This window comes from Biomphalaria glabrata, chromosome 11 (assembly GCF_947242115.1).
Source record: "Biomphalaria glabrata chromosome 11, xgBioGlab47.1, whole genome shotgun sequence".
Lineage (NCBI taxonomy): Eukaryota > Metazoa > Mollusca > Gastropoda > Planorbidae > Biomphalaria > Biomphalaria glabrata.
The window spans coordinates 28,976,268-28,991,959 of NC_074721.1; the positions used below are offsets into that span (position 1 = coordinate 28,976,268).

The 15,692-nt window shown below is 33.2% G+C and overlaps 1 protein-coding gene across 2 annotated transcripts in view; it reads left to right on the top strand.

The window, feature by feature from the left end:
* The window catches only part of LOC106058712 (methionine--tRNA ligase, cytoplasmic-like), a 34,194-nt gene extending 19,152 nt beyond the window's left edge, over positions 1 to 15,042 (top strand). The window contains exons 6-25 of one of the 2 annotated variants that reach the window (XR_008773841.1): positions 1,006 to 1,121; positions 1,245 to 1,346; positions 1,609 to 1,712; positions 1,807 to 1,923; positions 2,046 to 2,249; positions 2,809 to 2,898; positions 3,618 to 3,804; positions 4,560 to 4,826; positions 5,789 to 5,906; positions 6,221 to 6,354; positions 7,341 to 7,420; positions 7,682 to 7,813; positions 9,148 to 9,252; positions 10,142 to 10,325; positions 11,224 to 11,310; positions 11,498 to 11,590; positions 12,291 to 12,464; positions 13,307 to 13,516; positions 14,239 to 14,600; positions 14,700 to 15,042. Coding sequence is in view for 1 of the 2 variants with exons in the window: in XM_056005041.1 (XP_055861016.1) it covers positions 1,006 to 1,121; positions 1,245 to 1,346; positions 1,609 to 1,712; positions 1,807 to 1,923; positions 2,046 to 2,249; positions 2,809 to 2,898; positions 3,618 to 3,804; positions 4,560 to 4,826; positions 5,789 to 5,906; positions 6,221 to 6,354; positions 7,341 to 7,420; positions 7,682 to 7,813; positions 9,148 to 9,252; positions 10,142 to 10,325; positions 11,224 to 11,310; positions 11,498 to 11,590; positions 12,291 to 12,464; positions 13,307 to 13,516; positions 14,239 to 14,400 (2,666 nt within the window). In the remaining variant the exon portion in view is untranslated. Of the gene's footprint in view, positions 1 to 1,005; positions 1,122 to 1,244; positions 1,347 to 1,608; positions 1,713 to 1,806; positions 1,924 to 2,045; positions 2,250 to 2,808; positions 2,899 to 3,617; positions 3,805 to 4,559; positions 4,827 to 5,788; positions 5,907 to 6,220; positions 6,355 to 7,340; positions 7,421 to 7,681; positions 7,814 to 9,147; positions 9,253 to 10,141; positions 10,326 to 11,223; positions 11,311 to 11,497; positions 11,591 to 12,290; positions 12,465 to 13,306; positions 13,517 to 14,238 lie in introns of both variants that reach the window. The other variant, XM_056005041.1, reaches the window with a different exon arrangement.
* Positions 15,043 to 15,692: the final 650 nt, after the last annotated feature.

The following is a 15,692-nucleotide window of genomic DNA, read 5'->3' on the forward strand; positions in this document are numbered from 1 at the left end:
GGTGTGACCACTAGAGAGTGTCAATACGCTGACATTAAACCTACGTCCATCGTATCTAACTTGTGGTTACCCAACCATAAAAAACTCAATGTGATGGACTAAACAAATAAAAGGGGGTGGGAGTTGTTCATCTCTACCTCTGGAGATATACCCGCACAGCTAGACAGACGTCTGGTCAGCATGACGTAGTCAAGGAATGTAGCATTTTAACATGTTAACTAACTTACTCAAAGGTCAAGACAAATTGAAAAAAGTGCCAGCCATTGCTGCTCTGTATGTAAAGCGCATTTATGATGTAAAGTTTCATCTCTATTTATATTAAGTTATTAACACGCCTTGTCTTTATAATAAACGAAGTTTGGTGCATATTCATAATGGCTCTATTTTTAAGCATATTATTTTGTTTTCATATAAGCATTAATACATTCTATAACAGACAGTAATGGAACGAGGTCCACTTTATGCATATTAAATAGGTGTATTTTTTACTATCCGGTTTACTATCCGGTAGTGATATCCGACCGGAGCCGAATAGCACCGGATAGTAAAAAATGCCGGATATTCGGCAGAAGCCGGAGCCGGAGGGACTATCCGGTGCACCCCTAATATATATATATATATATATATATATATATATATATATATATATATATATATATATATATATTTATTTATTTTACTGACTGACTTAGTATATATCCTTGGAAATCATGAAATAATTAACTCAGGTTGAAATTGAAAATAAATGTTATTCACGTTCCTCATTAATTTTTGACATTAGCAATAGGGCAGTTGAGGGGCATCATTTTTTTATTTTTTTTTGTATTTAGGAATATTTGCACAAAACAATAATATTGTTCTTTAATGTCTATAAATTAGATACAAACTTTAACTTTTAAAAAGATAAATTTTGTTGAAAAAACTTGGGCATTTGGAGGTCACCTCATCATTTTCAATGTATAATATTATCTTGCTACACTAAAAAAATATAATGTTCTTGTATAGAAGTGCTTTCAAAGTTACCAAATACCAAACGCTACTGTGAAGATGTGAAAAAGATTCAGGCTGTACAAGATGCAATATCAGAATTGACTGGAGGGGCTGGCCCTGAAGTTTTTAAAGTATGTACATTGATATGCACATTATGTATTGTGAACTTAATGATGAACACATTTTTGTTTTTGATATTATCTGCTTTAGCTGTATTTTATTTTTCTTATTATTTCAACTTTCACACCCACCAGGCATCACTACTGTCTCAGAGGTTTCCTTTGCTTCCTTCTTCTATTGTTGATCGTCAAACTTCAGGAGCAGCAGTGGCAACTCCAGATGCTTCTGGTGATCAGGTAAAAACTAAACCTTTAATTCAATCGACAGATTAATCTTGTTTTATCAAAGTTCACAAGGCCCTTAATTTTTTCTGCATCTCTCACATGTTTGATATAAGTGAAAAAAAAAGGCCCTTTTCTTTTTGCTATACTATAGGGCTAAGCAGGCTCTTCAGAAAAACTTTCAAATAAATGGAACTTCTATATAATTTTGTTCTATCTAATACTTCATTAAGAAAGACTTGTCTTTCAGCTTACTCAATGTTTGCTCATTCGGTAGATACCTGAAGTCAAACTTTCTCAAGCAGATTTGGAATCAGCTCGCACATCCTGGGGGAAGAAACCTGATGATGTTGAGCAGCCAAGGCCCAGAATCCATCCTATGTATGTAGTATATATGTTTGCCTTGACTGTAACGTATCATTCACCTAAAAGATAACCCTTGATCTTTTTCTACTTATTTTTGTACTTTTCCAAGTTTACCAGATCCACAAAGAAGAAATATTCTTGTGACCAGTGCTCTCCCTTATGTCAACAATGTCCCTCACCTTGGTAACATAATTGGTTGTGTGTTGAGTGCAGACGCATTTTCAAGGTAATTTAACTGCTAACAAACATAATATAGCCTCAAAGAGCTTCTGGGTAATTATCAGATATAAAACTGAGCAAAAAAAATCAGTAGGCTTTCATTTTAATCGTGCTATGCTTTTTTCAAAGGTTTGCTCGGCTGAGAAATTACAATGTGCTGTACATCTGCGGGACAGATGAGTATGGTACAGCCACAGAGACAAAAGCAATGGAAGAAGGTGTGACTCCAAGGGAAATCTGTGACAAATACAACAAGCTCCATGTCCAGATCTACAAATGGTTTAACATTGACTTTGACTACTTTGGAAGAACAACCACAGATCAACAAACAGAGTCAGTAAAATACTTGATCTTAGATGTTTTTTTGTTTTGCTTCATGTCCTAGCTTCTTAACATTCAATCTCATGCTTCAACATGGATGATGTATGCTCTAAAAAAAAAATCCTGTATCCATGCAGTTTGAAATTATATTTTATTTAAACTGCATGTTCTTGTTTCACTAAGGTGCAATAGAACATCTTATTATTTCTTTGCCAAGCTAGTGTGGTGTTTGAATTGCTAGGTATTGTTGACCTGTAAACCATTTTAGTCTTTGTGGCAATTTTGGGATTTTTCCAAACTCATTAGTTGCTATGGTGGAAGTACTTCTTTCTAATGGAACTTAGGTCAAAAGAGACCTGAAAATTAAAAAAATATACCAATATGTAAAACAAAATCACAAATCTGGCCTTGGCTAATTCTGCCTGATTCATTGATGTGTATTTTTATAAATATGAATTCATTTATACTTTCTATTGTAATTGTGATTAGTTTTAAGCTTAGTAAAATGCTGCCAAGAATGATTTGTTTTGTTCATTATCATTGTTATTATTTTGTGTTTGTCTTTATTCAGAATAGCCCAAGATATATTTTGGAAACTGTATCACAATGGCTATGTTCTGAAAGACAGTGTAGATCAGCTCAAGTGTACCAAGTGTGATAAGTAAGGGTTATAGACCTTGTATAGTTAAACTTACATAAATTTCAGTTATTGAATAGAACAATATAAGGTGTGCATGCATAATATTTTACAGGCATTTGTGGTGAATAAAAAAAGTTTTAGTTTCTTAACATTTTTTTGTTCAGTTGCTTGGAGATACAGCAAACAGTAGGATGCTGTAAGAAAGACTGTTGTCTATATTGCTATCCATGTCTTAACTCAATGTTTCTGCTGATGTTAAGTCTACAAGTTTACATTTTTCTATTACAGTCAATTTTCTATATGCTATGTCTTTATCTTTTTCTACAACTTTTTTCCTTGAGAAGGCCTAGTGCCCACATATTTGCTTCTAAAATAATAAGCAGAGGTGGCCTAAATTGTATCATTAACTATCTCCTGGTACATTTAATGGTTTAACTGCACCTCTGCAATTCTTCATCCATGTGGGCATCAGCAATCTGTTTCTCTCTATTCATTATTGTTCTAAAAGTCTGAACCCAAAAAAAAAGTGGCTAACATTTCTTGTTGTCATTTGATCTGTTTTATTGCACATATAATTAAAAGCACTACGTCACTCTGCTTTGAATGGGCAAGCAAGCATTTTATGCTGCTCTTTAAACATATATATTTTATAAATATTTGCTTTAAACACTTTGTGTATGCTTTTCATTTTAATTAGACAACTTTGTGTGATAATTTTCACCTTTTTATTTGCTGTACAGATTTTTAGCTGATAGGTTTGTGGAAGGAATATGTCCACTGTGTGGGTTTGATGATGCTCGTGGGGATCAGTGTGATGCTTGTGGTAAACTGATCAATGCTGTAGAACTCAAGTCTCCCAAGTGTAAGATCTGCAAGAGCTCACCTGTGATACAGACGTCCAATCATTTGTTTGTTGATTTACCAAAGGTAATTTTCTTATTTTATTTTTCTTTAAAAAAAGCATAAATTTATTTGATCATTTTTGGTCACTGTGAGAATGGAAGCCTAGAGCTTTTCATTACCTAATGAAGGTCATGATTTGAGTACTGGTCTAGATCCAATTTTTTTACTTGATAATATATGTCTTTGGTCATTGTTTTGACCACATATCACCATCCTAGATCATTTGTATATTATCAATCTTAACATTCCCACAGAACAGTTAGTGTTTATCTCAGTTTATCTCAGTTAATTTATTTCTAGACTAGAATTCATTTAAAAAAAAGACTTATGAAGTATAGTAGTTAATAAACTTAATTAAATTAAAAAATGTATCTGCTATTTACTGTTTATTTTTTAAGCAATTTTTATTTTAATTCTGTGTTGTTTCATTATATATATATATATATATATATATATACAATTTTGTAGGTACAGAATAGAGCATCCATGACTGTCTAAAGATCTCAAAATTGTTTACAAGATAGATTTTAGATTTTTGTAAAAATAGAATTAGGTTGGAGAAATATAAGGTTCCCTATCTAAAGTTTAATTGGCATCCAAGTTGCTTGTCCATTCAGCTCTTTAGCCTAGACATTCTGAGAAAGTAAAGCAATAGTCTTTGTGCTTGGAAACTAGGATCTCATTACTGACCTTTTAACAATGCTGCCAATTTAGAAAACAATTTTTTTTTGCATTCACTTAACAGTTTTTCATAATTGATTTGTCGATCCTTCACTCAGTTGGAACCACTTCTCAGCAGTCATCTCAATGGTGCATTTGAATCTGGTACCTGGACTAACAATGCCAAAATGATCACAAACTCTTGGATACGAGATGGGCTGAAGCCACGCTGCATTAGCCGTGACCTGAAGTGGGGAACACCTGTGCCACTGGAGGGCTACACTGACAAGGTGTTCTATGTGTGGTTTGATGCCCCCATCGGCTACATCAGCATTACCGCTAACTACACCTCTGAGTGGAAGCAGTGGTGGAAAAATCCACAGCAGGTAGAAATATTCTTCATGATTTATTTAGTAAAGTGTGTTGTTTTTCATCTTCCTCTTAAAAAAGGTACCATTGAACAAAATGTTGCTTGCTAAAAGTAAATGTTAAATCTGGTACATTAACATATTTGTTTTCTTAAATGCCAGGCATAATTTTATGAGGAAATTGTTATTTGACTTTAAGAAAATCAACTAGTTTAATATATTTGGATACTAGCCGGATAATACCTGCAGCCTGCAGGCCTTGGGGTATTACTGATCTAGTGCATTTGATTTAGATCTAGTCTATGTCAAACATGGCGAATGTTCCTTTCATTTTGTTTTATTTTGTCATAAAAATAAAAATTGATTGTGAAAATTGGTTTACCTGTTTAGCCGACACATTAATATCAAATACAAAATACTGTAACAACAGGTTTACTCAATTAGTTAAAAAGTTTTGTTCTTGAATAAAGATGAACTTACGGATTTTTATTTGGTTCTGGGAGGGACATTAAATGTACACTACAGTCTCTGCCCTGATCTAATGAACATTTATGCCAAATTTTATCAAGATTTGTCAAACAGTTTTGATTTCTATGCAGGACATACATAGACCTATATACATACATCTTACTTTTTGCTTTAAATATCAGATAAACAATTTTAATAAAATTAATTTTATTTTAATTTTTGATTAGTATAACTTAAAGATTTATTTAGTCTTCCTGCTTCTGCTAGTAAATTGGGATGTATTCAATACATGAGCACAATAATGTGCTCTGTTGTTTCTTTTTGGAAGAAGACAAAATGTGCATCAAACTTCATTGAAGTTCTTTATCTCACTTGTTATTCAATCTTCTTAGACACACAACAAGGCAAATGATGGTGCAAAATAAAATAATTTTTGTTAGATTTAATTTATGATCTGATCATATTTTTATTAGATAGATCATAAGCTAATGTCTAGTATTTTTTAAAATTAGATTGAGATGTACAACTTCCTAGGGAAAGACAATGTTCCTTTTCACAGTGTGATATTCCCTGCCTGCCTCTTGGGCACCAATGATGGCTACAGTGTGGTCAATCACATGGTAGCTACAGGTAAATACACGTCTGGTTTGTCTTTTATCTCCAAGAAGTTAATTATATACATTGACAAACGTTTGAGAATAAAATGTTTAAATTTTACAAAAACTTTTGAGAAATAAAATGCTAAACCTATCCTCAAGTTTTAAAACCCATTTGAGAAATAAAATGCTAAACCTATTATCAAGTTTTAATAGGAATACATTATTGTATATTAGAATACTAGAATTCTATTTTCATCATTAATGTCAATGAATTAGTATATCAAGAATGTGTTTCATTTTACTAAGGGTTTTTGAGGTTAATCTGTTTTATTTCATTTCATTTAGAGTATCTTAACTATGAAGATACTAAATTTTCCAAAAGCCGAAATTCTGGGGTGTTCGGAGATCAAGCAGAAGTCACAGGTATTCAAGCAGACATCTACAGGTTTTATCTTCTCTTTGTCAGACCTGAATCTCAGGTAAGTGTTGAGGAAATGAAACAGGCTTAGAGCAAACAAAAAATATTTGTCTAAAGAAATATACAGTCACTTCTTAAGAAACCAGTGTATTTAGAGATAGATTTATTTACAATTCTTCCAACTTGATTTGATATAAGCTATGTGACAAATAGATGAACACTTCAATTCTGTCCTAAAGATATGTGTCAAACCTTTCTTTGAGGATTGTTTAATAAAATTCAGATGGGAGGGATTTTTGTGTGAATTGTTGAAACATCTCAGTGGTGATAATAAAATAAAATTAATCTATTTTATCCCAAAGTAAATTTGTATTGGGAGGCGTGGTGGCTGAGCGGTAAAGCACTTGGCTTGCGAACAGGGGATTCCAGGTTCGAATCCTGGTGAAGACTGGGATTTTTAATTTCAGGATCTTTGGGGGCCTCTTGAGTCCACCCAGCTCTAATGGGTACCTGACATAAGTTAGGGAAAAGTAAAAGTGGTTGGTCGTGTTGGCCACATGACACCCTTGTTAACCGTAGGCTACAAAAACAGATGACCTTTACATCATCTGCCCTATAGACCACAAGGTCTGAAAGGGGAACTTTACTTTAAATTTAAATTTGTATCAGAACTGATTCAATTAATACCAAGAAAACACCAAACTTATTATACTAGAACCCTAAATGTGCTTCCATATCAGTAAATGGGTGAAGTTCATACTATATTTTGAAAAGTTTCCTTTGAGTATTTAGATGGCTAAATATATATATATATATATATATAAGCAAGCTTAAATGAACGTTGTTTGTGTTACCTATTGTTATTGTTATAGTAGTAATACTGAGATGGTCATTTGTAGTCAAACTGAATTTCCATTTGTTTGGACCAATAAAATTATCTATTTAATTTTAGGGAAAATGAAGTACACATTTTTTTCTTAAAAATAAGTAAGAGCTTTATATAAAACCAAAATGGTCTATGAAATGTTAGAATTACTTATTTTCCAGGACACAGCCTTCAGCTGGGATGACTTTTTACTGAAGAACAACAGTGAGCTGTTGAATAACTTGGGAAACTTTATCAACAGGTTCAAACCTTTTTTTTTAATTCATGATATTCACAGAAATCATACAAGCCTTCAAGATGAAACAAATTCTATATCAGTCCATTAGCATAGATCATTGTATTATCTCTATTTCAATCATGACATAATCCCCTTATATCGGTGGCAGCCTAATAAATATTGTGATAGATAAGACCCTAAACCAGGCTCTGAGACCAAATTATACAGCTATAGGAAAGGATTCTATATAATGATATTAATTTATCTGTTTAATTTTTTTTCCAGAGCTCTGATGTTCCTGCATAACAACTTCAAAGGAATAGTTCAAGAAATGTCTGTTACAGATGAGGATGTAGAACTATTGGCACAGATTACAAACCAGCTGAAGGGTTATATCAGCAATCTTGAGGCTTGCAGGTAGGAGTACATCAACTTTTAACTCTACCCCCTTTCTTAACCTTTAGAAACACATTTAACTCTACCCCTCTCTTAGCCTTTAGAAACACATTTAACTCTAACCCCTCTCTTAGCCTTTAGAAACACATTTAGCTCTACCCCCTCTCTTAGCCTTTAGAAACACATTTAACTCTACCCCTCTCTTAGCCTTTAGAAACACATTTAACTCTACCCCTCTCTTAGCCTTTAGAAACACATTTAACTCTAACCCCTCTCTTAGCCTTTAGAAACACATTTAACTCTACCCCCTCTCTTAGCCTTTAGAAACACATTTAACTCTACCCCCCTTTCTTAACCTTTAGAAACACATTTAACTCTACCCCTCTCTTAGCCTTTAGAAACACATTTAACTCTAACCCCTCTCTTAGCCTTTAGAAACACATTTAGCTCTACCCCCTCTCTTAGCCTTTAGAAACACATTTAACTCTACCCCTCTCTTAGCCTTTAGAAACACATTTAACTCTACCCCTCTCTTAGCCTTTAGAAACACATTTAATTCTACCCCCCTTTTAGCCTTTAGAAATACATTTAACTCTACCCCTCTCTTAGCCTTTAGAAATACATTTAACTCTACCCCCCCCCCCTCTTAGCCTTTAGAAACATATTTCACTATACCCTCTCTCTTAGCCTTTAGAAACACTTTTAACTCTACCCCTCTCTTAGCCTTTAGAAACACATTTAACTCTACCCCTCTCTTAGTCTTCCACTTAGAAACACATTTAACTCTACCCCTCTCTTAGCCTTTAGAAACACATTTAACTCTACCCCCCTCTCTTAGCCTTTAGAAACACATTTAACTCTACCCCACTCTTAGCCTTTAGAAACACATTTAGCTCTACCTCCTCTCTTAGCCTTTAGAAACACATTTAGCTCTACCCCCTCTCTTAGCCTTTAGAAACACATTTAACTCTACCCCTCTCTTATCCTTCCACTTAGAAACACATTTCTTAATTTATAATTATTTAGTGTTGGCATGCTCTTAACCCATTGTAGACATTGCCAAAGAGTTGGCTGTGCCTATAATGTGAGAATCTTGTCTCTTGGTTTGATTTGTCCACTATTTTTTTGTCTGTCTCAACATTTCATCATTTGCTTGTGCTCCCACTTCATGTCGGACAACCTTTTTTTTTTTTTCATTCCAAACATCAATATTGAAATTTTTTTTTTTTTTAAATGCCATTGTCTATGGAACATTTAGTTTGGTTACAGTGTTAGATGAATATCTCAGTTACTCTTATGATAACACTAATATGAATGAAAAAATGAGAAGTCTCTGTTGGTGATTTAATTTCCAGGTTACGTGATGGCATCAGAAACATTTTAACTATATCAAGACTGGGCAATCAGTACATGCAAGTGACCAAACCATGGGTTTTGTCCAAAGGTTCTCCTGAAGAAATGTAAGTACTACATGTACCTTTACAGTAAAGTTTTTGACCACTAATATAAAGAAATGACCTATGTAAAAAATGTGTGTAAAAATGGATAAGAATACAATATTTAAATAATAAATAGGTTACAAAAAAGGCCATAAAATGTGTTGAACATTTAAAATTCCTTGGATTACTTGATGTATCCTTTTTCTTTAGAGTTACAGAAATGAAAAAAACATTTTCACCGTATGAACATAGCTAATTAACACAATTATACAAACTGTAGAAACAAGCATGAACAAAATTACTTTGTGATTTGAGCTACTATCCTTAATTAATTCTGTTAACAGGTTGATTGTGGAGCTGTAACTCCTTTTTTTTTAAATTTCCCTGCATAAATTTTGAAGAGTGAAATTTTTTTGTCAATAGATGCATAATAGTTCACAAAAATGACAAAATATTACTTTACACAGATTCAGTATTAGTTTCTTTTTCACTATTGCTTTAAAATCCCAAAGTTCGTAAATTATTTCATTAGAAGATTTGTTTGAAGATCTCAAATTAGAAACATCAAGAAGGCTCTCCTGTAGGTAATGATGAATGACAAAAATTTTTTAGTTTTGATAGAACAATGATGGAAAATACCTCCAAGCAGCTTAAAACATAGAAGATATAGACGTGGTAAAATCTAAAGTCGAACTCATATTTAATTAAAATCTTAACAGTTAGTTTTAAAATGTAAGTAAGATTGAAGTATCTCTATATCGACAGTCTCCATCATGTCTGTCATAATGCTGAAATTTCCAGAGTAAAATATGCTTACATTGAATTCTATAATGATAAGTTATTTGTACTGGTACATGTGTATTTTTGAGTTCTGAATTGTTCTTGTAACTTGTGTGTGTCACTGTTTCAGTAAACGAGCTGGTTCTGTGATTGCCTTGTGTGCCAATGTGGCATGTCTGCTGTCAGTGCTGCTCCAGCCTTACATGCCCACCACCAGTGCTGTCATACAGCAGCAGCTTCAGGCCCCAGCCTCTGTCAACTATATTGGTGGAGAGTTTGTTCCCATGTTACAGCCTGGGCATCAGATTGGACAGGTAGATGGCAATGCCTGATTTATTTAGGAGAATGCTTGCATGTAGTGTTACTTTTGTCACTGATTTTGTTTTTGCATTATAATTTACTTAATTAGAGACAAACAAAATGTTTCTTTTTTTGTGAACTCTTTGAATTTAAAAGTCTGTAAAATTTATATTTTTATATAAATTAAAAAAAAAAAATGACTTGAAGAATCAGACAAATAATTTTGTAGATTGATTATTAGTTTTGAAATTATGTAAAAAGGGATGTCAATAATTTTCCAAATTACATTTAGTCAGCTTAAATCTGTACAAATATTAAATCATGCCTGAAGTTTTTGGATTTTTTGTCTTATTCTAAAAAGGATGAGATGCTTCATTTTGAGCTAGAAGTTTATGTAATGAAAGTCTTCTACTGGTAAAGCAAAAATATTTTAAGGAGCAAAATTGGCAAAAGGTGTTCAGTTGAATTATAAAACTGAAATTTTTTTACTAATTGTAAAATATCCAAAACTAAAGAATTGGTTTCCAGATATTTCACAAACACTCTGTTATAAAAATCCATGTACTATTCATTCTTTTTTCTCTCACAAATTGCTGGAATTTTTTTTTTAAAACCAATTTGAAGGCAATAAAGAAACATTATGGTAATGTCCAAACTTCACTAGCATTCTGTAGACCATCATTACGATATTGTCCAAACTTCACTAACATTCTGTAGACCTACATTACACATTTGTTATTTTTTGTAAAACTAAAAATAACAACTGAAGTTTGAATTAGTTTAATATTTTGAAAATATTAGCCATGTAAAAATATCCCACGTCACTCGTTATGTATATATATATTTTTTTAATTTTGATTACAATTTGTCTCACATCATTCAATAAAATCCTCAAATTTTTTCCCCCTTCAGCCAAGTCCCTTATTTCAAAAACTTGAATCTGCCACTATGTCAGAACTTAAAGCCAAGTTTGCTGGCAAACCAGAAGAAAAAACTAAGGTCAGTTGTAGTAACTTTTTTTTTTGTGCTAAATAACTTCTTTTTGTTTTTCATGACAAATGAATTAATTATTTCTTGAGAATATTAACCTAATAGTAGATCACATTATTCAAAAATTAGTAAATACCTTTAAGCTTCTCATTGCCAGATGTTTAATCTGTTGAGCAACTGAACTTTTGTATTCCAGAAACCAAGCAAAAAAGGGGAAAAAGCACAGCCATCAAACAATGTTGTAACCACAGAGGATTTCAGCAAACTGAGTATTTCTGTAGCTAATCAGGTCAGATCCAAAATTATAATTCCCAGGATTTGAACCCGGGACCCCTTTCCACTACACGGTCTACACCTCCTGATCAATTGTGTACAAAGCAAAAATGTTTTTCTTTTAAGACTTAAAGAAGAGGGGAAGTAGTGATTATATCTTTCTGTGACCAAATGTTGACTAGGCTGTGGTACCTTCAGCACCAGTTACCAGCCACTCCTTCCCCAGACTGATGTTAGGTAACTATTAGAGTCATATGGAGAAATGTATTTAATTCTGAATAAATTTCCATTTCATGAGGACAGTACTCCAGACCATCTTTAGACATTCATGTGGGATTCATGGTTGAGAGGCTAAGTACACTTGGCTACCTGGGAAGGGGGCTTGAGGTTTGACTCCTGACTCAAGCAGAGTAGTGTTTACTGAGTGCCTAAAGGCAATACAGAAAACCTTCTCCCAGATTAACCCCCCACCCCCAATGAGATTGGACCATAGCGCTCAGAGCATGCTATAAGCATGAAAGTAGCACTATATATAAGCTATAATAATAATAATGTCACACTACTGTTTATATGCATTTACTGCAAGTTTTACTCTTTCACTTTATTTAGGCTATTATGGATTGTACAATTATCAAATTATTATTTTTTTTTTATAGATTTCTTTTTGGGTCTTCTATTTTTCTTTTATTGTTACAATCTATTGTCAATTCAAACAGGGGCAGAAAGTAAGAGAGTTGAAGGCAGCAAAGGCAGATAAGTCTGTCATTGACAAGGAAGTGGCTTATCTACTCCAACTGAAAAAAGATTTAGAAGCAGCCCAGGCTGCAGTACCAAAGAAAGAATCCCAGTCACTTTCAGCAGAACAGTTGGCTCAGGCTGTGAGTCTACAGGTAACACACCAAGATCTGCATCTCAAATGAGAATAGCGTTAATTTATTCACAGTAGATGAACTGTATGATTTAAATGAAGTTGGAATGGTTTAATAGGGAATTACTAGCAGTTGATACTAGATGAAGTGACTGAGGTAGAGCTGGTGGAGGGGGGGACAGAATATACTTTCTATACATTAAATATTAGCCAATAACAAATGTTTTCTTATGTGCTACTTTTTACTTTAAATGGTATTGTTAATTATTAGACTTCTTTAATATGCTTTAAGATCAAATAGTAGTTCCCCATTCAGACCATGTGGTCTATTGGGCAGTTGTTGTAAAGATCATCTGTTTTTGTAGCCCATGATTAACCAGGGTGTCATGTGGTCAGAACAACAACCAACCACCTTTAGTTTTCCACAACTTATGCTAGGTATCCATTAAAACTGGGTGCCCTCAAGATCCATAAATTAAAAATCCCAGTCTTCGCTAAGATTGGAACCCAGGGCCCTCTGGTTTGGAAGCCATGTGCTTTTCTACTCAGACACATTGCCTCCAAGATAAAAAAAAAGGTTACAGAATTCTTCCTGACAATAAGCTGGTCATGAAAGGTTTACATTTAAACCTCAACAAAAATGTTTCATACATAATTTAAAGAAAAACTAATTAAACATGATTCTACTTTTTTTATAAATTAAAGAGGAAATCAATTGTTAATTAAAATCAAATGCTACTTATGACAATATCCAAAAATACATCTAAAAATGCTCATTCAGATGTCTTATGTCAGATGTCATATTTGTTGCAAAGATTGTTTACTAGAACAAATTAAAAGACTGATGTCAAATCTTTGTCATAGGGTCAAAAAGTTAGAGAATTAAAAGCAGCCAAAGCAGAGAAGTCTGTCATTGACAAGGAGGTGGCTTGTCTTCTGCAGCTCAAGAAAGACCTGGAGTCACAGAAGGAATCTCAGCCAGCTGTGGCAGTTGTTGAGCAGTCAACCTGCGTTAATAGTGCTGGTGGTGATGCTGGTCTAATAGAGAAGTTAACCCAGGCAGTAGCTGTACAGGTTTGTTCCCCCTGTTTGTTTTGTATTCTTTTAGTGTGAAATGGGGTGCATTATTAAATAAAACACAAGTTTACTTAGTCATTAACTGAACCTTTGCACTGAAGAGTGTGTTGACAGCATTTGCAACCAAGACTGTTCATCCCATGATGTGCTGTTTAACCAGCTCCTCATTTGGAATTCACTCTGCATACTTGTAACTAGTCCTTGGACAGGGATCCTAAACTTCAGGACTTTGTCTCACAGTGTGCCTCAACTAATAGGCAAGGACTGGTGTGTGTCAAAACCATGGCCAATGACTTGTTTTTCAATGTGTGTCCTAACTCAGTGTGTCCACTCCATGTCTTGTGTCTCATTGTGTGTCCTAATACAGTGTTCACACCATGGTCAAAGACTTGGTTTTCATAGTGTATTCAAACCAGCTCTGGTCACAAAACATGAACATTTCATCTGAATTTACCCTTGAAAAAATTATTTTGATTATTGTAATATATTATGATATTTGAAAAACATTAACTATCATAACACACCAGTTGTACAAGGTTTAGTTGATATTTTGTTTTGCTGTCTGTCATAACAGCTTTTGGCAATAGAATGTGTCTGATATTTTTATTTTCTTTAGACTTTCATAAAATGAAAGTGCATAACAATTTCTTTAATTTTTATTTTACTGAAGAAAGTTGAAAGATACTATTGTTATATTAACACTATCTGTCATAATCCAGGGTAACAAGGTCAGAGATCTTAAGGCTGCCAAGGCAGACAAGTCTGTCATCGATGCAGAAGTTGCCAGTCTACTCAAACTTAAAAAAGAATTAGAGTTGGCAGGAGGAGTGACTGCTGCACCAGCAACCAAGAATTCTAGCAAAAAAAACATGAAGAAGTGATTTAAAGGCAGCAGACGCAGTGAATGTATTTAGGTAGTTGTGAATAACAGGTTTACCTGGTTAGGTTATTTTTTTATTGACTAGAAACTCTTTAAGGTTTTATTTAGATTAGTAACAAAAGGTTTAATCCTTTTTTTTAGCATATTAATTTTTGTTATGAATTTACCATTGATCATATATAGATTTATAGACTGGATAAGGTTTATGGCTTGGACTTATAACCCGTAACTGTTGTCTCCCTTGTTGTTTTAGCCGCTTTGCAGCAGCACTAGAGTTTCCTCTCCGGGGCGCATCATAAGGTTTATATGTAATTATAAAAAATGCACACAAAAAATATTTATCTATCAATTAGAAGTATTGCTGAGATGTGGTAAGCCTACATGTTTCCATATAATGCCACTATGTAATTTCCAATTGTATATGGCTACTTATTCTTGATATATTATTGCAAAATATAGTAACTAGTGTTTCAGGTTTACATCTGAAGATCACAAGCTTTGAATGAGGACCTGATTAACATAATTGTTAAGGATGTTCTTAATGAATATAGAAAGCCTAATAAATTTAGAAATAAAACATTTTTTGTCCAGTCTATACATTTCTAGGGTCAATGGAATGAGTTTATTGTAATGTTAAAACACTTAATAAAATGAGACATTATCTCCCTTTGAATTTTTAGCTTGTTACAAGTAACTTTATTATCCCATTATCTATTGTTTTAAATGTACTCTGTTTCTCTGAAGTTGTTTTAGTAGGAATTTAATAAAGTTTTCATAATTTAATTATTTATGTCTAAGGGTGGAATTGTATTGCATTGACTTTAGATCAGTAGGTTAAGTTTCCGATTCAATGTTGCAGCTGCTTGATATTTGATTTTTTTTAGAAGTTTGAATCTGTTTTTATTACATGTTGATTGATGTTACCCTGTGCCCAGTATAATAATTACCATTGCCCACATTAAAGTAACATTCAATTATATCAAAATGTCTTTTTTTTTTCTTTTTTGTTTTAATAACTTTTTTGATTTAGCTTGAAATATAAGTATTTGCTTTGTTACATGTTCATGCCTAATATGATCTTTTTGTTCAGTTTCAGTTATATGTATATGTAGGCATTTACTGCAGCCTGCTTTCAATTCCTTGAAAAGACATTTGTAAAAAATTGTGATGTATAAACAACCAATAATCTTATTAATGACAGAACTGTTTGCATTTTGTTCTTGAAGTAGTACTTTTTGGTTAATTTGTTCAAATGCCACTCAATTTTGATGCTAAACATTTGAGTAATGATTA